This window comes from Sciurus carolinensis, chromosome 4, assembly GCF_902686445.1.
Source record: "Sciurus carolinensis chromosome 4, mSciCar1.2, whole genome shotgun sequence".
Lineage (NCBI taxonomy): Eukaryota > Metazoa > Chordata > Mammalia > Rodentia > Sciuridae > Sciurus > Sciurus carolinensis.
The window spans coordinates 173,375,811-173,398,154 of record NC_062216.1 but is presented as its reverse complement, the minus strand read 5'-3'; the positions used below and the strand labels follow the sequence as shown (position 1 = coordinate 173,398,154).

The 22,344-nt window shown below is 48.8% G+C and overlaps 1 protein-coding gene and 1 non-coding gene across 7 annotated transcripts in view; one reads left to right on the top strand and one right to left on the bottom strand.

Moving 5' to 3' along the window:
- Positions 1-22,344, bottom strand: part of Ppara (peroxisome proliferator activated receptor alpha) — a 64,297-nt gene that overhangs the window by 28,830 nt on the left and 13,123 nt on the right. For 4 of the 6 annotated variants that reach the window (XM_047547974.1, XM_047547970.1, XM_047547971.1 and 1 more), the window contains exon 3: positions 3,167-3,411. In XM_047547974.1, the coding sequence (XP_047403930.1) occupies positions 3,167-3,374 (208 nt within the window). In that variant the 5' untranslated portion in view covers positions 3,375-3,411. Of the gene's footprint in view, positions 1-3,166; positions 3,412-7,752; positions 8,071-10,414; positions 10,682-22,344 lie in introns of those variants that run through there. The other 2 variants (XM_047547975.1, XM_047547969.1) reach the window with 2 other exon arrangements.
- On the top strand, positions 13,519-13,594 carry Trnai-uau (transfer RNA isoleucine (anticodon UAU)). The gene has a single exon. It is a non-coding gene; the product is annotated as a tRNA-Ile (tRNA).

Sequence of the window (22,344 nt, the reverse complement as noted above, 5' to 3'; positions counted from 1 at the left end):
TCACAGTAGCCTCAAAAAAAATAAAATACTTGGGAACTAATCTAACAAAAGAGGTGAAAGACCTCTACAATGAAAACTATAGAACATTAAAGAAAGAAATCGAAGAAAACCTTCGAAGATGGAAAGATCTCCCATGTTCTTAGGCAGAATTAACATTGTCAAAATGGCCATTCTCCCAAAGGCGCTATACAGATTCAATGCAACTCCAATTAAAATCCCAATGAGATTCCTCATAGAAATAGAGAAAGCAATCATGACCTTCATCTAGAAGAACAAGAGTCCTCGAATAGCCAAAACAATCCTGAGTAGAAAAAGTGAAATAGGAGGTATCACAATACCAGATGTTGAACTATACTATAGAGCAATAGTAACAAAAACAGCATGGTATTGGCACCAAAATAGACAGGCAGACCAATGGTACAGAATAGAAGACACAGAGACAAAACCACATAAATACAGTCACCTCATACTAGACAAAGGAGTCAAAAATATATAATGGAGAAAAGATAGCCTGTTCAACAAATGATGCTGGCAAACTGGAAATCCATATGCAGTAAAATGAAATTAAACCTCTATCTCTCACCTTGCACAAAACTCAACTCAAAATGGATCAAGGACAAAGGAATTAGACCAGAGACCCTGTACCTAATAGAAGACAAAGTAGGCCCGAATCTTCATCATGTTGGCTTAGGATCAGACTTCCTCAACAAGACTCCCAAAGCACAAGAAATCAAAGCAAGAATCAATAAATGGGATGGACTCAAACTAAAAAGCTTTTTCTCAGCAAAGGATACAATCAAGAATGTGAAGAGAGAGCCTACAGAGTGGGAGAAAATCTTTTCCACACGCACTTCAGATAGAGCACTTATCTCCAAAAATTAAAAAGTATTTACAAAACTTTACACCAAAAATACAAAGAACTCAATCAATAAATGGGCCAAGGAACTGGAGAGACACTTTACAGAAGAAGATACACAGGCAATTAACAAATATATGAAAAAGTGTTCAACATCTCTAGTAATTAGAGAAATGCAAATTAAAACAACTCTAAGATTTCATCTTATTCCAATTAGAATGGCTATTATCAAGAACACAAAGAATAACAGATGTTGGTGTGGATGTGAGGAAAAAGGCACACTTTTACATTGCTGATAGAGTTGTAAATTAGTGCAGCCACTCTGGAAAGCAATGTGGAGAATCCTCAGAAAACTTGGAATGGACCCACATTTTGACCCAGTTAGCCTACTCCTTAGTTTATACCCAAAGGACTTAAAATCAGTATAGTACAGTAACACAGCCACATCAGTGTTTATAGCAGCTCAGTTCACAATAGCTAGATTGTGGAACCAACTTAGATACCCTTCAACAGATGAATGGATAAAGAAACTGTGCTATATATACACAATGGAATATTATTCAGCCATAAAGAAGAAGAATATTATGGCATTTGCAAATAATTGAATGGAATTGGAGAATATCATGCTAAGTGAAATAAGCCAATCCCAAAAAACCAAAGGCCGAATGTTTTCCCTGATAAGCGGAGAACGATATATACTGGTGGTGGGGGGGTGGGTAAGGAGAGAAGAATGGGGAAACTAGATTATGTAGAAGGAAATAAGAGGGAGGGGGGTGTAAAAAATGGTGGAATGAGACGGACATCATTACCCTATGTACATGTACGATTACACAAATGGTATGAATCTGCATCATGCTCAACCACAGATATGATGTATCCCATTTATGCATAATGAGTCAAAATGCAGTCTGTAAAAAATTAAAAGATAAAAAAAAACAACAACAAAAAGTGGATTTGGAATGCTGTCCTGGGAAGCCACTGCCCTCCACTTCCTTAGATGGGAAGCACCTGCAGGCCGGTGGAACTGGGTCACACCTGGCCTTCAGTGCCACGGACCACGAGGCTGGCTCGGGAGGAATTCCAAGCCTCCGTGTGGGTTAGGAACCGACTTTAGATCACGGTTCTTGACGACAGCCTAGAGGCAGTAGTTTTAGGAAAGGAGCCTTGAACTCTACATGGAAGAACGGGATTCTGATTCCTCCTCTGGAGTGAGGCTACCTGAGGGCAGGTCTGCGGGGAGGGCGGGCCTCTGGAGGCTCTCCTGGCCCCTGCTGGGAAGGAGTCTGCAGAGGTCTCATGGGCAGGCGCCTGCCACCCACACAGCTCTGACCTCAGCGCGACCTCCAAAGTGTCCCCGACACCTGCACTACAGAGAGGCTGCTCTCCTGGGCGGGAAGAGCGAGCTCGCCGGGTCCCTCCCTGCATGTTCAGCATGTTCCCGTTCCCCCCTGTGACAAAGGACGCTTCAGTGCACACCCTGGGGAAGGCTAGCCCCGGGCCTTGCTGGGCTTCCGTTCTCTGCAGTTCTCTTGCTCCCTGCAAAGCACACTGCTTCCGGCCAAATGCAGTGCCTTCTGTCTAGCCTCCACCAAAGAGCCTCCAGGATCGGAGAAATGAGAGAAGGTGGGGAAGCGCTCTCAGCCAGGAGCCGACACCAGGGGCCCCGAAGGTGAGAGAGCAGAGACCAGGTGCTGCCAGGGAGGACCTCTCTGCTCCCTGGGGAGCCCAGATGTCCACACTCAGGGTGGGCCACACACCGTTCACCCCCACCAGCTGCTCTGACCAGTCCAAGCCACTCCTGCAACCCCACGCAGCGGGTGCAGAATGTTCCACCGGACAGCTTTCCTCCCACTGAGGATTCAGGGGGGGCACTACCCTGGAAAGATCACTGCCCTCTGGCTTCTCCTCTCCCAGCGATGCTGCAGGTCACCTGAGTAGACTCCCGTCTCACTCCCATGTACCGTCTTGTCTGGTGTGGCTCTCACCTGATGTGGCTCTCAATGCGATGTTGAAAGTGGAGAGATGGCTGATATTAATTTCCATATTTAGGAGGAGTCACCCTCATCACGGGGGGAATCTCTGCTTTAAGGAAGTACACAGGGCACAGTTAAGACGCTGCGGATGCCTCTGCCGAGTTTCAAGCACGTATGAGAAGCAAGACACGCCTGGAAAGCTTCCAGGTCCGCGTGGCTGTGCGGCTTTACTGTGCCAAGGTTTCCTTGCAAAAAGGTGTGGTTTCTGGTGAAAGAGAACAGTTTTCTCTGCAGGAAACATTTCTAGACAAAGCTTTCTAGGAAGCAGCACACTTACCGGTGACGACAGACCCATCCGATCCGGGCCCGCTTCCTAAGTACTGGTATTCTGTGAAAGTAAAGCTTCCAGAACTGTCCTCCCCAATGGACTGAGATATGTCTTGAATGTTTCCCATTTCTTGTAGGAATTCTTCAGACAGCGGGCTTTCCAGGTCACCAGCCTCCAGTGGGGAGAGGGGGCAGATGGGACTCTCCGTGTCCACCATGTTGACTAGCTGGAGCTGGTCAGCGCTCAGCTCCAAGCTGTGGAAGAAGGCAGTCATCAGTGAAACTGACAGAAGAGATCTGGGTTTTTTAAAACATTTTTATTTATTTATTTGTATGTGGTGCTGAGGATCAAACCCTGCGCCGCACACATGCCGGGCAAGTGCTCTACCACCGAGCCACAGTCCCAGTCTGGAGATTCAGGTTTGGTTTTCAAGTGAAAACATGGTTTACCAATGAGGACGTACCTGAAGTCAGAATCTGAAGAGCAACTCTGTTGGCCACCTTTGAGAAGCACACTAAGAAAGTGAAGGATCTCTAAACAACCAAGGTGTGAGCCCCCCTGTGCGGCTGAGGGATAGTCACCTCTTCCCACCCGTACACCACAGTACGCGAGGGCTGGGGATGCAGGTGTACAGAAACAAAGTCCCTGCTCCTGGAGCATCCCTTCTCGGAGGACATGGATGGGAAGCAAATGAGCGTGAGAGGGAATGCCTAGTGGACATGTGCCAACAGGAGAAGAGTGGACGAGGCGGGAAGCAGGAGGGCCGTGCCGACCAGGGCATGGTGGAGACCGGGGGTAAGGGAGCGAGCTCTTAGGGGACAATGTTCCAGCAGAAAGAACACCAAGTGCTGGGGTGTGCTGCACGTTCCAGGGAGGAGGAGGAGGAGGCGAGGGGCTCGGCTGAGGGCAGGGGAGGGCCAGGCAGTCAGCCCCCGAGTGTACCGCACATTTGCTCCTGAGTGTTCTGCAGTACCCACGAAGGTCACTCACGCAGGGAGTCCTGAGAAGCGATTGCAGAGTAACGAATACATTGAGGAGGTTTCGACAAAGCTAAGTGGGCGAGCCCCAGCCGACGCCAGCCGACGTCAGCTAGCAGCGCAAGAGCACTCTGCACGTGGGCACGGCCCGCCACGGCAGCCGCTTCCGGGCCGGTCTGCACAGGCTCTCTCCCCACTTCTGGGCCCACTTCCCGACACCTCCAGACCAAGACCCAGCCTTGGGCATGCCCTTCCAGCTTATGGAAGCTGACCCTGTGGTTGTGCACTGGGCCCTGGCCCTCTGCCCCGTGGGGGTCACGGCCCACCACCGTCACCCCACCACCGCCTCCTCTGCTTCCCGTTCACCTCTCTGAGCCTGGCCGGCCCTCCCACCAACGACTCGGCTAACTGGGAGACACTTAGCTTGCGGAACTGTTTCTCCATCTGCAAACAGTCACAGGGGCGCCCACTGCTCGCCTCACAGGGTGGGTCCCGGGAGCTCTGGACCGCCATGGGCCTTGGCTCAACACAAGGCAGTCTGTCTGGTGACCCAGGACACCTGGGGCTTCCAAAGGAGTCGCCTGTGAGCAGCATGCCCACTTCAGGTCCGCTCAACACAAACAACAACTTCAAGTGCACAGACGCAGGAAGCTGTGGCCACCGGGTGCGAGTCACACGTGTTTGTGAAGCTCACATCTGATGCCCGGAATTCTGATGAGTTATCCTAGGTGATCATAACCCTCGGGGAAAAATAACGGGAGTCGTCAGCCGTTTGCAGGATTTAGAGGCTTCACTACCTTTCTCAGAGACCGCGCTGAGGATCTGCACTTGCTTTCTGTCTTCCTTTGGGAGGTGGTGCTGGGGGTCAGGCCCAGGGCCTGCACGCTACTCACTCTCTAGCACTGAGCTGCACCCTGCTCTTCCAGAATATTTTGTTGTGCTTGGATCAGGTGGAAGATTCCTTCCAACAGTAAGCAAGATAATGGGGTAACGAGCATTACTTAACCTATTTTCACCATGAACAAAAAGTTCAAAAGCCACAGTCATTAACTCAATACATGGGCCCTAAAGTTCATCCCTCCCGGGCTGCGGCTGGGCAGTCTGCTCACGGCACGGTGGCCGCCTGTTCTCAGCCCTGTCCGAGGCTCCCCTTGGCAGTAGCGCGCACGTACTGACAGTCGCCTTTCATTCCCACAAAACGTTCCTTGTCCTGCAGGAGCACTGGGCTAACACGATGCTCGTTCCTTGCTCATCACCTGCAGGGAGTTAAGAGGCTCTGCATCTTAGGATTTCACCTCCCAGGTGCTTTCTAAAAATAGCAGATCTAGTCAGAGAGACGCTGATACCGCCATCAAAGAGCTGAGCGAGACAGAGGGAGGAGCACTTGGCCTGAGCTCTGGCAGGAGAGCCTGGCAATCGCACAGGTCACCGAACACACTGGCCCTTCTCCCTTCAACCAGAGCAGATAAGAGCTTTCCTCTGAACAAGTCCCTCAGATAGCAGAGGTCACACAGCACACCCTGACCTGCAGGCCCTGCTGCTCCCAGCACACCCTGGTCAAGAGCAGACATTCCAGGGCACAGTCCCCTGCGCGTCAGTTAATGCCCACAGAATGCGGTCACTTCCTGGTCCATTGAGAACAGCAAACCAGGCCAGCCCACGACAGTGTCCCAAATGCTCTGGAGGGACAGAGTGATACGATTCAGCAATAGAAACATTCCTTTGGGAACCATGGAGCACAGTACGAGCAAACTACAGGACATGAAATGAAAAACTCGCCCAAAAGAAAGAGACACAGAATTCTACCGCTGCCTTACCTGCTGCAGGTGGAGACCCAGGGGGCTCTGAGGTCCTTGGTGACCTTTAATAACTAGGATTTTTCCACACAGCCAGCACTCAGAAGCTGACTGTTTGGAAGAATGGGCCAAAATGAGCTGCTGACGGTGTGCTGAGGTTTGGGTGAAGCCACGGGCTCAGCCCCTTCTCTTTGGAGGACTCTACACCCCAGCCCACGCTGGCATAGCCCTAGTTACACGTGGCAGGGTCCCCTCTTGCGCTTGTCTCTCCAGTGGCTGGTGAAGGCAAGGAAAGCATCCATCTCCTCTTTGCACGCAGGCATCCCATGGGGCCCGCCGTGGCAGGTGATGGGCAGCCACTTCCAGCACCTGGCACAGAACAAGCACTCCTGAATGACCTGCTCCCGGAGCAGCCTGGTGAGTGTCCATAAGGCAGCCGTGGCCTGCGTACCCGATGGCAGGGAGACACAGTGTGTGAAGGATGGCAGAGACACAGCGGGCACTAGAACATGAGTCAAGGACTCTGTGTTGGAGAAGCGACCAGCAATTTGCAGAGTGGACTGTAACCATTGCGGGGGCTGAAACAAGCAGAGGGGAGGAAAACCAAGCATAACCCTGAACAGCAAGGTCCTGCGTCAGGAGTCGGGACCGCGGAGAGCAATGCAGAGAGCCGAGAGCTCTGTGTCAGCCCTGTGCTAAGGGAAGAGCTTGCAGAGCTGGCTCAGCAGGGGCCTGGGCTTGGCATGGGACGAGCATATAGTACATGCTCAATAAAGACTGTGTGGCAAAGGGGAGGAGTGAGTTATCCACCTGACTCCCACAGAGGCTGTGGGCTGTAGTCCCAGCTATGTGAGAGGCTGAGGCAGGAGGATCAAGAGTTCAGGCCTGTCTGGGCAAGTGGGTGAGACCCCATCTCAAAAAGAGAGAGAGGTTTCATCACTTGGTTGGAATAAGAAAAGCTGAGGGGAAGTCACTTCCTGCTTGGCTCCCTGACGGCTCCTGTGGTGTGCAACCCGTCTTCACACTCTACACTGTAAATGGAGTTTCCTGAACCTACGATCACTTTGCACACATTTTCGGAAATTACATATTAAATAGCAAAGGAACTTGACGCTGCCCCACCCACCAAGACAGTTCTACACACCGTGTGATCAGCTCCCTCAGGAAAAGGCGGCTGGGATGGGGCTTGCGTTTCCCACCCGGAACTCACACTTTCCACGACAGCAACCAGGTGAAGAGTTGCAAGCATCGTTTGCCTGGCCCCTTCCCGGCTCCTCCATCACCCGCACCCTCACTGCTGGTCCTGGCGTGGCGTTACACCACCCTGCGGGGTTCCTGGGGCTCCCTTGGCTAGAGGGAGTCTCATGAGCCTTCGGGAGCTGCTTAATGACAGAAGATGGGAGTCTTATCAAAGGAGTGGCAGACAGACGGCCACCGGACACGGGTCTTTCTCTTTTCCATGAATTCTTTCACTTTTCCACCCTAATTCACTGCCTTGTCAGATTCTGTAGAAATTTTAGATATTGTATTTCATATTTAGAAGTTTTTTTGGCTCAATTTGTTGGGCTAGGTACCAAAATAACATTTCAGAAAAGACAAACAAAAAAGCTAAAGTGCCCTCTGAACCTTCACCCAAGGTTCTCGAAATAGATTAATCATTAGCATCTGCACAATGATTAACATGCCAACAGTCAATGCAGAAAATGCCCAGGAAACACCCTTAGAACAGGGAGCCAAGGACAGAATGTAGCGATGATAAGGAACCGGGGCGAGGGGCTTTAATAAACCAAACCTGACGTGCGACAAACGGTTCCCACCTCACCTAGCTTTAGCTGGCGGCATCTAGATCTTTCTAGAAATCCCGTTGGCATGTGAGAAAGCCCATGATGGCATGGGAGTGTAGCTCTGGGCTTCCAGGCCTCGGGAACTTCAGGGTGCGGACGCCCCTTCCCCTCTGCTTCCAGGAGAATGTGCTCTGGGCACAGGACCCCACTGCAGGATGCGGTTTACACTGCCATCCGACCGGTTCTTCTTTCAGCTCTCTGAGAGTCGATGGCTCTCGTGTTTCAAAGCAATCTCACCACCGTGGATGGTGATGTCAGAACCAGAGATGGTAACCAGAGAAAAGCTGCACACGTGGGCGTGTCTGCCTGCTGCAGGGGAGTCCGGGGAGCCGGGAGCCTGCGCTGCAGTGACATCGCCACTCTGCACAGACACAAGCACAGCGGCGGGAAGGCAGGCTGAGGCATGTGGCAGCTGAGGATCAGGGGCCTCCCGAATGTGCTGCACCAAGTAAAGATGACATTCCAGAACAAGGGTGGCCCACCGTCGTCTGACAGGAACATCTCAGATACACAACAGGTGAACTTCACGAGGCTGAGCCCTTCCAAGATTAAACTCACGGTCACCTTCCGGAGGGGAGACCATGTTTATGAACTCTGTGGGCCATGTGTAGGCACCACAGCCAAGGAGAGGCAGTCTCAGTCCCGAGAGGACCTGTGGCCCCAGGGCCCCAGGCAGGTGGGGTGTGCCACCAGGGCAGAAAGGCAGGACGTGGAGAGGCAGCGTGTTTGGACCACGCCCTCAACAGAGTTGCATATTTGTCTTTAATATTTTCCCAACCCGGGGGCAGGTGGGTGTCAGGGTTCCATTATCAGAGGAGAAAGAGACAGGTTCAGAGAGACAGGAAAAACGCCCAACTAATAAGAGAGAGACTCCAGTCAGCAGGTATCTGCAAATGCAGCGTGGCCGTGGGGAGTCCCGAGGGTGGTGAGGCTCCAGAGGAGGGAGGCCCAGGAGAAGGCCGACGAAGAGGGAGATGCTGCAGGAAAACCCGACAGGACGGGCACAGGCCTCACAGGAAGAGGAACAGCCATCCACGCGTGCGGCCGTGGGTCTCGAGGAAGCAGGTGAGTGAGCAGCTGGCGGCACCAGGGCCTGGGGACGGGCTGCGTGACGTAGGCTCCAGCTTGGGTAACGGCAGCTGGGTGACAGCAGAACACAGGGTGGCGCATTTCTGGCTGTGTGGGGACCGAGTTCAGCTCGACGCCGCATCTGAGGAGCCGAGGAACATGGGCTTGGCCGCCGACCTCTCTGCTGAGGAGCCGGGGTGCAGATGGCACTTGTCCCCGGGGCTCTCGGCAGCAGCTATGGAGGAGGCCAGCCCCATTCTGGGGGGGGGGCACTGCGCGAGGACCTGGAAGCTCGGCGTCGACCCCGTGGGCTGGGGTCAGCGACAGCTACGGGGCAACGTGGTTCTGAACGCTGAGCGCAAGGTCTGCTCCTCCTCCTTTCTGGGGACCCCATGCCCACAGCCCCTGCTCTCCTCCCTGCCTGGGTCTTTCCCAAACTGTCACCCTGCACATGCAGACCAGGCCTCACTGAAGTGCAGAGCACAGTGTCCTTACTCAAGTTCATCCGTGGTGTCAGCTCACGAGCCAGGACTACACCACCAATCCCACCCAAGCCAGGTTCTCAGACCGAGTGCAACGCGGGCACAAAGGGCAAGAACGTCCCCTGGCTGCCTCTTCAACTTCTAGGGCCAGCTCATGGAAGTTCAGCTTTCCCGAAGGCCAAGAGGAACCCGCCAAGCAGAAAGACGATGACTTCTGCTACAGTCCTACATGCTGAAGGTTAGCTTTGGATTTATGGTCTCCAGAAGTTGACAGGGTGGGTCCATTTTAAAGCCTTCCTCCTTCAGTTCTTAGATCAAGCCAGTGGGACTGTATTTTGCCGGGGCAGACGGGCTCTGAATGTGCAGCACTGAAAGATCAGAACAACAGAGTTCTACAGCAAGGGGACCCGAGGCAGCCGCTGCGCAGGAAGTGGTGAACACCAGTGAGCTCCTGACGGAGCAGGGCGGACAGCGCGCCTGACAGGAGACACGCACGCTGCCGAAGGGACTGAGGACGGAGGTGTCTCTTGGGCAAAAACATGATCACAAACTTAACAGGAGGGGGAGACCATGTCCACAAGCTCCCTGAAAGCAGAATAAAAAGACAGATGGAAAACGGAGACGAAAGCAAGAGGACCAGGCCAGAGAGGACAGGCCAAACAGCAGGCGCTCCAGAGGGAGGGGGAGGAGAGCAGAGGAACGCCACCACGGATCCGGAGAGAGCCCGGAAGGCCGGCGGCCAGCATCCACCACAGGCGCACGGCAAGGCCAGTCACTGGAACTTCAGAACGCACTGGGGACACGCTTTCAGAAGGGCAGACCATGTGCGGAGGACTGAGCACCAGAAAGCTCTGGGGTTCTCAGGGGCGACATGGGAGCCAACGCCAGGACGCCATGCTGGAGCAGGAGACCGGCCGTCCAGGTAGCGTGAGGCCCGACGTGGCCGGAGCACGAGTCTCCCACCCGGGACCCCGCCTGGGACCCCGCCTGGGACCCCGCCTGGGACCCTGCCTGGGACCCCGCCTGGGACCCTGCCTGGGACCCCGCCTGGGACCCCGCCTGGGACCCGCCTGGGATGCCCGGCACTCACCTTCCCTGCGGGCGTGCTGGAGAAGGCGGTTTGCGGGGGAAGGGGACGCATGGCCTTCTCCTGGACGCCCGTCCTGAGTGGAGGTGGAAGCTGCCTGCGTCTCCCCTGCGTCTTTACAGTTGCCCAGGGGCCGCGGCCAGCTTCAGCCACTGCTGGCCACCCTTCACATACAACGCCGCACAGCGTAGAGAGGCCAGGATGGGACACTGGTGATGACGGCGACCAGCACCAGCCACGCACACTGCACAGTCGTAAGCACCCAGCATCTACTGACCTCCCCTCACTCGGCCCCATGAGGTAGGCACTGCGTTCCTGTTTACTTTACAGATAAGGGAACCAAAGTACAGAGAGGTCACAATAACAGGCCCAGGGGCTCCGGACTGCGCGCAGGGTTGAACCAGGCCTCCACCTCTCGTTTCCGACCACGGCCCTCGGCTGCAGGCTGCCTCTCAGCTGTCACTCCCCAGGCCCAGCGGTCCAGAGCTGACGGCCAGCCTCCGACCGTCCAGAGGACGCTCCTCCTTCCCACGGAGCTGCACTCAGAACAGATGCTTCGTTGCGTGAGTGATTTTTGTTTAGAGTCTACAGTAAAATTTAGGGTCGAGGAAAAAACCGCAGTATTATGATGATTTGTTTATAAAGCAAAGCCTCGAAGTTTAAGCCAACAAGGAAATGAAATGTGAGGACCCCTGAGCTCTCGGTCAGTGGAGGTCAGCGACTCATTCAGCAGACTGTGTCATCGCGTCGGGCCACCCGAGTCTGGATCCTCAGATGAGGCCCTCAGGGCCAAGGCCAGTGTTCCAGTGTCTGCTATGAGCCAATCATTTTAATCTAAAAAAGTCAATCAATTTTAATTTATTTTTTGATTAATTTAAAAATGGTTCACACCTGTAATCCAGCCACTCAGGAGGCTGAGGCAGGAGGATCACAAGTTCAAGGCCAACCTCATCAAGCTAGCTAAGTTCTATCTCAAAATAAAATTCAAAAAAATTAAAAGAGCTAAACATGTAGCTCAGTGGTAGAGAGCTAGCCTAGGATGGACGAGATCCTGGGCTCAACCCCCAGTATCCCCTACAGTCACTGGCATATAACTGGCACACAAAAATGTGCGTGTATTTGCAGACTACGAACTGGAAAAGTTCTGAATGAGTTTACACCATGAAACTTCCATCACAATCAAGAAGGGAGTCCTCTTGTCCCTCCAGGCCCACCCCTCTGGTCTGCTGTCTGTCCCTACAGATCCGTGTCCCTTTTTAGAGTTTTACTTAGAAAAGTCAGTTTTTAAACTTTTATTTACATAAGCAAGCTTACATTGATATAATAATACATACTTCTCTCTGTATAAGCAAGCATTTTAAACCTTCTCTGCTCTGATTATGAGGCAGGTCAGGAAGTTTTCACATTTCTTTGCTGTTCACATTATCTCCTCTGGTGACAGGTCTGTTCAAATCTTTTGCCCATTTTTAAAGTTGGGTCATTTATTTTCTTCCAGGTGAGTTCTGACAGTTCTTTCTGTATTCTGGATACAATTCCTTTATCAAGTATATGCTTTACATGAATTTATTCCCAATCTGTTACTTGTGTTTTCATTTTCTTAAAATTGTCCTTGGAAGAGCAAGTTTTTCTTTGGGTGAAATCTAACTTACCAATTTTTTTTTTTCTTTTATAAATGGTCCTATTGGTGCCATATCTGTGATGTCTTTGCTAACCCCAGGGCACAAAGATTTCTTCTGTTTTCTTCTAGAAGTTCTACATCTATGATCTATTTTGAGTTAATGTCTGTTATCTGGTGTGAGGTAGGGATCGAGTCCATTTTGGGCATATAGGTAACACATCACTCTTGAAAAGATGTTCTTTTCCCACGGAATTGTCTTTATATCTCTGTTTTTTCCCAGCACTGAGGACTGAACCCAGGCAAGTGCTCCACCACCAAGCTACATCTTCAGCCCTTCTATTCTATTTGAGACAGGGCCTCACTCAATTGCCCAGGCTGCCTCGGACTTGCCACCCTCTGGCCTCAGCCTCCTGAGGATTACAAGTGTGCACCACTGTTCCAGTGGTTTTTTATTATTAATGAATGTGGAATTTTATCAAATGTTATCTATGGATCTATTCAGATGATCCTATGATTTTTCTTTTTCATCCTATTAATATGGTGAGCTACATTAATTTTTGCCATTTTTGTATTCCTGGAGTGGATCCCCCTGGTTTTAATATTCTTTTTATGAATTATTGAATTCAATATGCTAAAATTTTGTCAAGAATTTCTGCATCTATGTTCACAGGGCATATATTGATCTTTAGTCTTCTTCATTTGTGATGTCTTTGTCTAATTTTGTTACCAGATTAAAACTGGTTTCACAGAAGGAGTTAAATATTCCACCTCTTCAATTTTGTGGAAGATGTGTAGAGTCAATATTCCTTCTTCCTTAGGTATTTGGTGGACTCCACCAGTGAAACCATCTAAGACTGGGAATTTTAGTGAGAAGTTTTTGTTTTTTGTTGTTTTTTTTTTTTTTTTTTAATTTATTTGTTTTTAAGGGTGCTAAGGATCGAGCCCAGTTCCTCACACATGCTAGGCAAGTGCTCTACCACTGAGCTACAGCCCCAGCCCAAGAAGGTTTATAATAAAAAGCTTTATTTAATAGATTTAAGGCTATTCAGGTAACCTGTTTCTTCTTGAACTCAGCCCTAGAGTTCAAGTGAACTTCAAGTAAGCTGTCCTTTTCATCTGAGTTGTCATCTCTTTATTGGCATACCTGTGTTCATAATATTCCCTTGTCACACTTTTGCTATCTGTAGAATCTGTCATGCCGAACATTGGTGATCTGTCTTGCCTTTCCTTTCTTTTAGGGATTTGGATCAGTCAGACTAGAGGTTCTTCAGTTTTATGTATCTTCTCAAAGAACCAGCTTTGTTTTTTATTGATTTTCTCTATTGTTTTTCTATTATTCTCATTATTTGTTTCTATCCCAATATTTCTCTTTTTCTGCTTACACTGAGTTTAATTTGCTCATGTTTTTCTAGCTTCTTTAGGTCACTGGCTTCTCTCTTCTTCTTTTTCCTTAAGTGCTATACATTTCTAAGTACTGCTTTAGGGGGCTGGGGAGATAGCTCAGTTGGTAGAGTGCTTGCCTTATAAGCACAAGGCCCTGGGTTCGATCCCCAGCACACCCCCCAAAAAAAAAAAAAAATCCTAAGTACTGCTTTAGTAGCATCCACAACTTTTGACAAGTTTTATTTTCATCTGGTCTAAAATACTTCCTAACTTCCTTTTTTTTTTTCTCTATTGACCTGTGGGCTATTTGAAAGTATGTCATTTAGTTTCTAAATATTTTATGATTATCCAGTCATGATTATGTTATGGTTTCTAATTTAATTCCAATATGACCAGAGAACTATTTTGTATGACTTGAATCTTTTTAAATTTATTGAAACTTGTGTTACAACTCAGAATATGGTCTATATGGATAAATTTTCTGTATGCGCTTGAAAAAATAATGTATGTCCTGCTGTTGTGTGAGGTGTTCTATATAATATAAATGTCAATGAGATCAAGTTGGTTGATAATGTTATTCAAATATTTTATATCCTTATCTGCATTTGTTTTATGAATCTGGATATAATTGTGTTTGCCTAGTTTTCCTTGGACTTCTAGCTCTGCTTCTTAAAGCTCTGCTATTAGAAACATAAACTCTAACAACTGTTAAATCTTTCCAATGAGTTGACACCATTATGTCTTCAAAGGTTTTTTCTATCACTCCTCTTTTTCCCCCCAGGGTCTTCAATTATACATACATTAGGCTGCTTAAAGCTATTCTACAGTTTACTGAAGCTGTTTTCATTTTTAAAAATTCTTTTTTCTCTGTGTTTCATTTGAAATAGTTTTTATTCGTATGCCTGAAGTTCACTATTTTTCCTTCTTCTGCAATGTCTAATCTGCCATTAATCCTATCCAGTGTATCTTACTCTTGGACTTTGAAGCTTCCCTTGTAGAATTTGATTTGCATCTTCTGTTATATCTTCCATGTCTCCACTTAACCTTCAGAACCTGTGAAATACAGTCACAGCTGCTTTAATGTATTTGTCTGCTGAATCTAATATTTAATTCTGGGTCAGTTTCAATTCCTGGATTTTCTCTCTCATGATGGGTCCTCTGTTCCTGCTCCTTCACATGCCCAGAAATCTTTGATTAGACACCAGATATCGTGATTTTACCTTGTTTGATGCTGAATAGCTTTGTATTCCTACAAATACTTTTGAGCTTTGTTCTGTTATGCAGTTAAATTTCTTGGAAACATTCTGATCCATTTGTGTCTTCTTTTTGAGATGTGTTAGGCAGGACCACAGTTGTGTGGCCTAGTATAATCATCCCCCATACCGAGGCACGCTCTTCTGAAGGCTGTTGATTCCCTCTGACGTGGGAGGGCATCCAGGCTGAGGGGTGAACACTGTTCCCAGCTCTGTGTGAGCGCCAGGCCCTGCTCCTGGGCAGAGTGCGTGCTGGCACCATTCCCTCCGATCCTCTCAGACGGTTCTCTTCCTGGCCTCAAGCAGTTCTGCTCTCACGCATGGATCAGAAAGTACTCTGTTGGCTCTCTGGAGTCCCTCTCTGTACAGCTTTCTCTTCCTGCACTTTGCCAGGGAAACTAGACATGTTGGTCTCTGGCTCCCAGCTTTACCTCCTCAAAAGGGACTCTGCCCAGCTTTGCCTGGGTGCCCACCCTGCACTGGAGCCGGGACTCAGCTCTCCCCTGTCACTCTCTTCTCATGCTGCCAGAGCCCTCACTGCTGATGCCCAGTGTCCTGGAAAGCGCTGTTTCCTTTACTGTCTGGATTCTTGATTCTTGATTTCTTCCACTTTGAATGAAGGAGCCAATCTTTTCTTTTCTCTCTCTCTCTTCTCAGTACCAGGGATTGAATGAGGGCTTCACACATGCCAGGCGAGTGCTCTATCACATCCCTAGCCATTTTATTTTGAGACAGAGTCTCACTAAGTCACCCAGGCTGGTCTTGAGCTTTGTGATCCTCCTGCCTCAGCCTCCTGAGTAGCTGGGGTTATAGGCACGCACCACCACATATGGCAGAGCCAAACATTTTCATACATACAGAGTAAGTTGGTTATAAGGTTACAACGTACTTCTCAATCTTTTGAAATCCATGTTCCATTGTGTTAAACAGAAGTATCTTTTTGTAATTCTTTTCCAGATTCATTATGATTTATTTTATTAATTTTTTATTTTTTCTAATTAGTTTTACATGATAGTAGAATAAATTTATATATTTTGATAAATTATACACAAATAGAGTGTAAATTCACATTTTTCTGATTGTACATATTATAGGATCACATCAGTCATGCAGTCATATGTACATAAGGTAATAATATCAAACAGAAATATCTTATAATCTCCTTTAATATTGTTTAAATTTGCAAAGTAAAGTAACAATTAGTTTATATTTTAACAATCTACTCCCTCCTTAAAGACCCTAATAAACCTCCTTGGGCGTACACCTGAGTTGGGGCAGGGGGCAAGGGCTGGGTATTGAACCAAGGGCCACTCTACCACTGAACTACACCCTCAGCCCTTTGATTTATTTTGAGGCAGGGCCATAAGTTGCTGAGGCTGGTCTCTACCTTGCCATCTTCTTTTCTCAGTCTCCCCAGGTGCTGGGATTACAGGCATAAAGCACTTGGCTTGAGATTCTCATATAGCTCTCTGGGCATACACCTGAGATCCTGACATAGGTCCTTGTGTATAAACCGGAGGGTCTGATGAACCTTGTTCTCCTCAAAAATACTCAACCTTGGGATCCATCCCCAAACCTGTTCATTTTGAATCTTGGAGGATATTATACTATTACATCTTCACATAAAATATTTTTGTTAGTTCTGACATTAATATAATGTTAGAATTATTGAAGGGTCAATAAAAAAGGAAGGAAGACTACCAGTAGACTATCAAAGAGATTATTTTCTAAAGTACAGAACTCAGAGGGTTGGCTAATGTAAGTGGAACCTCCACCAGGCCGACCTGACGGTCCTAAACCTGTCCTCTGACGGCTCTCTCTGGCATCCAGTAGTCACAAGACAGAAAGGCAGCTCGCCTGCGAAGATCTAAGAGACCGAGTAAAGCAGCAGGTCTAACTGACGTCGGACCCTCTGCCTGCTCTCATCTGAACGCTGCAGGCAGGAATGTGAAACAGGACAGGCACCCTGGAAGACAGCGAGGCAGCTTCTTATAAAGCGGAACATGGCTACCGCTGGCAACTGCACTCTCAGGCACTGACCCCAGGGAAGCAAAAGCTCACATTCAGTGAAAACCTGTATGCAAGCCAAAGGCACGGACAAGAGGAAAAAGCATAGGAACCGGACACTGCACTTTACAACCTGTGCTATAAACACTACCATCATGCAAGCAAAATGATAACCCACGAAACAGAAGAAAATACCTGACAATCATGTGCTCAGTGGAGGCTTGTTTCCTGAATGTAAAAGAACTACAACTGAGCAATAAAAAGACAGACATTCCAAATTTTAAAATGGCAAGGGATCTGTGTAGAAATCTCTCCACAAAAAAGATGCAAATGGCCAACAGGCCTCTGAAAAGCTACCTCATCAAAAGCACAGATTAAGAGCACAAGAGCTGCTCCTTCACACCTACAGGAGGGCCACAACCAAAACGGGCAACAAGGATTGGTGGCCAGGTGCAGTGGCCACGCCTGTGATCCCAGTGGTGCAGGAGGCTGAGGTGGGAGAATAGAGAGTTCAAAGCCAGTCTCAGCAACTTAGTGAGGCTCTAAGCAGCTCAGTGAGACCCTGTCTCTAAATAAAGTTTTTTTTTTTTTTTTTTTTTTTTTAAAACAAAGGACTGGGGATGTGGCTCAGTGGTAAAGCTCCCCTGGGTTCAATCCCTGGTACAAAAACAAAAAGCACTGGCGAAGGCGTGCAGGTCAGGACCCTCACACCCTGCGTGTGAGTGTGAGATGGGACGGCCTCTTGGAAAACTGTTGGGCACTTATCAAAGAATCAAACTCAGTCACCAGGTGGCCTGGCAATTCCACTCCAGGAGAGACGTAAACATACATCCACACAACACGTGTGCCTGTGCCCAGAGCAACATTATTCATAAAGGGCAAAAGTTGTCCACTAGCCAATAAATGGTTGAAAGAATGAAATATCTTTTCAATAAAAAGTGAACCACTGAGGCCCCACTAAGCTTAGTGATCCTCAAAAACACGACTGTAAGTGGAAGGTGGCCATCACCGGGGACCTCCTGGTCTGACTGGCAGAGGGGACGGGAAGTGGATCCGTGCCTGGGGCTGGCAGCAGGGGCGCCAGAGAAGCTGGGCATGGTTGCCAATGGCTGGGGGTTTCCTTCAGGGTTGACAAAATCTTCTGAAACTGGATTGTGTGATATTTGCACAACGCATGCTTTGAATTCGTGCCGTACAGTTGTATAGTGTTACTTCTCAACAGCGCTATCTAAAAAGAAAACTGGTACACGAATTAGTTCATTAAAGCCCCAGAGTAGAAGCCACCGAGGCGTGCGCCCTGTGGACAGCTCAACACGCTGGCCACCTCGCTGCGGGCGATTCAGCGGGGAAGGGGAAGGAGGAGTGGGCACTCCCAACAGCTAGGGCGCCTGAACAGCCCAACCCAGGCTGCCATCCAGTGCCAGGAGCGCTGCAGACTCCACCTGTGCCCTGATGGTGCCATCTGTTTCCACGGGTGTGGACCCGAGTACACTTGTGTCTGAGGGCGAGCTGCGGCCCCGGCCCTGCACTGGACCAGGTGTTACGAGCAACAATGCCAGCTTACACCCGGGAGCACATGCAAAGATCTCAGTCGACTTAGGGCGTGCCGACTTCAAATCTAGGGTTCAAATGCGCATTTGGCGAGTGAACCCAACAACATCCTGAAGGTGGTTTCCTGCTGGCACAGGGTCCAGCTGGGGACAGGGGTGCATTTGCTGCCCCTTCCCTTTCCATCTGGCACATTCCCACGACTTCCCTGTGTCTTCTGGGACAATGACATTATTAGGAATGCCATCTCCAGCTCTCTGCCTTTTAAAAGTAGGATGCAGAAGCTGCTTTAATGTCCACTGGTAGGAGCATCTCACAATGGCAACTTGTCACACGAGCCATCTTGTATCCCACGCAGCAAATAAAAGAAACCCACAGCACAATTATTCTGGCCATCTCCAAATGAGAGAGCAAGACGAAGGAGGCGTCCACCTGATGACATGATTTGAAGCCACTCTGTCACCTGAGCTCTTAGCGGATGTCAGGCACAATACACCTGCACCTCCTTAGCCAGTTGCAGGACCAGCCTTTCCTCAGGAAACCAGGACCAGGCAAGTTAGAGGACACCAAGGGGACAGAAGCAAAGTGCTCTTTAAAATGCAATTTTCTGCTGTAAATCAAAGTTCCACATAAAAATAAGAGAAACAGGGACCCGTAAGGGTCTCCTCTGGGCACAGTCTTGTTTCTGGGTAACTGATTATGGGACGGCCGGGGCCAAAAGCTGGAGCATGCTGGGAAGCCAACGACTGGAGGCGCTTCCTGGGCACACACTCCGCCCCGCCTGCCAGCAAGTGGGTGTGTCCGAACCACACAGCGGCCCACGAGCCTTGCACCCAACACGCCCGAGGCGACCTTGGTCTTCAGCGTCGTCACAGAGCCGCTGCTCAGTTGTTGGCGTGTCTGCTGTTTGTTCTGAAGGGCTACTTCCCTTTTAAAGGATCAGCACCCACCCCTCGCGGCCCTCCTGGCCCACCTCCTACCTCCTCAAGGGCGCACGCCTTCCCGCTGACTGTCCCACCACTGCTGAGGGACTCCACTGAGCAGCCTCCTCCCAGGTACCTGGGTTTGCAGATAGGGAAAAAGACCAGGGCCAGGGACCACCGAGGGCACGTGGTCGCACTGTTTAAAGGGGCCACACTCCCTTCTTACATAGAATGTAGAAACTGCTTTCCTGGCACTGGCAGTAACTCGGTCTGAAGTCAAGGTCCCCTGCGCCGCAGCGGAACTCCTCCTACACAATCCCCTTGCCTGCTGGGCTGACTCTCTAGGCTTCCTCAGCTCCTTCAGCCTTCTAAGTGACCTAAGTGACCTACAGCTCTGCCCTTGGCCCTGACCTGCCAGAGGGAGCCTCTCAACGGCTGAATCGGAGCTGTCCCAGCCTGCTCAGGAGCCCTGGGCTGCCCCACCCGGCTGCTCGCACGCGGAGCCTCCAGTGACCCGATGCCACCTCTCTCCTGGGACCGCATGTCCTCTCCTCCCGGACGTTCCTCCACTCACACTTCCTCCCTGCTCCTCACAGGCCAGCCAGCTGCCAGGACGCCCAGCTCTCACCTGCACCTGAGCACTTCCTCCAACAGCTTCCGCCCCTGAGGCCCACCTGACCATCCCTGGCGCCCTCGCCCCAGCCCTACCTGCTCTGTGCTTGCCCTTCTCACTGCACCTGGCCGCTTCTAACACACCAAGTCAAACTCAGCTGCCATGCAAACAATCCGGCTTCCACTGTGAGAGCAGAGACTGCGTTTGGGGCCCACTGATGTATCCCTAGTGCTTAGAGCACAGCCTGGCACAGGCGAAGGAGCTCTCTAAACTCTGCTGACCCTTGACCCCAGGGGAATGCATCTTCTCTTTATTTCCCTCTGCAAACCCTGTACTCTGCCAAAATAAACTACTCAGCATTTGCCAAACCCACCTCATGTTCTCCAGCCTCCATCCTCTGTCCTGTTCTTCCACCTGAAATGCCCCCCATCCTCACCCTTTGGGCAGAGCTCAAGTATCTCTCCTTGACAGCCTCCTGGACCCCCAGGTGGACCACATCCACCTCTGCATCACCACAACTTGGGGCTCAGGCATGATCTGTACCCGTGAGCAGAGCTCTCAGCTGTTCCCCGACTCCCCTACACAGGGCAGGTGTTCAATAAATATTTAATGAGCTAATCTAACATCGGTGCTATATTCTGGATATTGTTCCCTCTGTTATAAAAAACTCATTTTCAGTAATGAGTCTATGAAAGGAGCCTGCCCAGGGGATATGGCCAGTGTTTAGTGAACAGAGTTGACTGTAGGACAAACTATTTTCTAAAGAAAGAAGGAAAAATGCAACTTAAAAGTGTTAAGAACACCAAGGCAACAGAAGCAAGTTGTTTACAAAACGTGGAGTTCTCTGCCATGAAGTCCTAAAGTGCATCCCGAGACCACCTGAATGGGGTGCACACAGGGGGCTCCTAGTCACTGAAACTAACTGCAATAAGTTCTGTAGAGTCCACATTGCTTCATTAAACAGTAAGGGAACACCTGCATGCTGGTGTCAGATATCAGTATCCCTTACATAGCAAGCGAGTCTCTCCCTAAGAGAACTGCCACATTTCCAATACTGAGTTGGTCCTTCCATGAACATGGTACATCCACCTATTTTCGTGGGCTATATTTAACTTCTCCCAATAATATAATCAGAATTCTGAGTCTTGCATATCTTTTAAAATTTATTCCTAGGTATATGATATACACATTTTAATTCAGCTTTAATTAAGACTTATTATAGAGTAGTTTAAGTTTTAGAAAGAAATTAAGAAAATGCACAGAGTTTCCATATCCTGCTCACTGCCCACCCATAGTTTCCCTATTGTCAACATCTTGCGTGGGTAAGGTATATTTGTTACCACTGATGAGTCAATGCTGATATATTATTAGCTAGGTTCATAGTTCTCACTGGGGCTCACTCTGTGGGTATAGTTCTACATGTTTTGGCAAACATATAGAATACAATTTTACCATTATAGAAGCTACAGAGTAGCCCCACTGCCCTAAAAATGCCCTGTGCTCCACTTATTCATTTTCCCTTCCTACCCCTGAGCCCCTGGCAACTACTCATCTTTTTACAGGCTCCATGATTTCCCCTTTTCCATAATGTCATGTGTTTGGAATCATACAGGGTGGAGTTTTTTTCATGTGTACAACATGCTTGAAGATAATGTAACTGGTACTGTTGGCCAACACGTTTTCCAGAGTGGCTTTTACATCCCCATCAGCAGCACGGTGAGAGTCTTGTTCCATGTCCTCACACACATGTGGTCAGTTTGCTTGGTTTTAGCTGTTGCAGTCAGCTTACAGTGATATTTTTTTTTCAAAAATTTTTAAGTTGTTGATGGACCTTTATTTTTATTTATTACATGCAGTGCTAAGAATCAAACCCAGTGTCTCACACATGCTAGGGAAGTGCTCTACCACTGAGCTACAACCCTGGTCCTTATAGTTATATCTTTATTAATAGTGATATCTACTACTATTAATTTGCATTTCCCTAATGACCTTTTTATCTACTTACTTGCCCTCCATTTAAACATGCCCTTTTTGATGAGCTGTTTCAAAGATTTTTTCCATTTTTAATTGGGTTGTTTGTTGTCTTCTTACTGAATTGTAAGAGATCTTTGTATATGACAGATCTGTCTTCCATCAAATATATATTTTGTAAATATTTTCTTTGAGTCTGTGATATCACTCTTAATTTCCTTATATGTCTTTTGATAAGTAAAAGTTTATAATTTTATGAAGATAATTTTTCTTTAAGGGTTCATGCTTTTTGAATCATATTTAAGAAATCTTTGCCAAACCCCAAATCACTATGATTTTCCCCTATGCTTTCTTCTGCAATTTCTATGGTTTTAAATCTTAAAATTCGGTCTATGACCCATTTCACTAATACGATAATACATGATAATATTATGTTATAGTAACAATAAGTATTATCTAGCATGAGGTATGAGGTGAGGGCTGAGGGCCCTTCTTTGTCATATGGTCATCTAATTGCTGCAGCACTGTTTGCCTAAAAGATTACTTTTTCCCCACAGGAAAGACTTGGCACCTGACCTGAAGTCAGTTGTCCACCTATGGATGGGTCCATTTCTGGA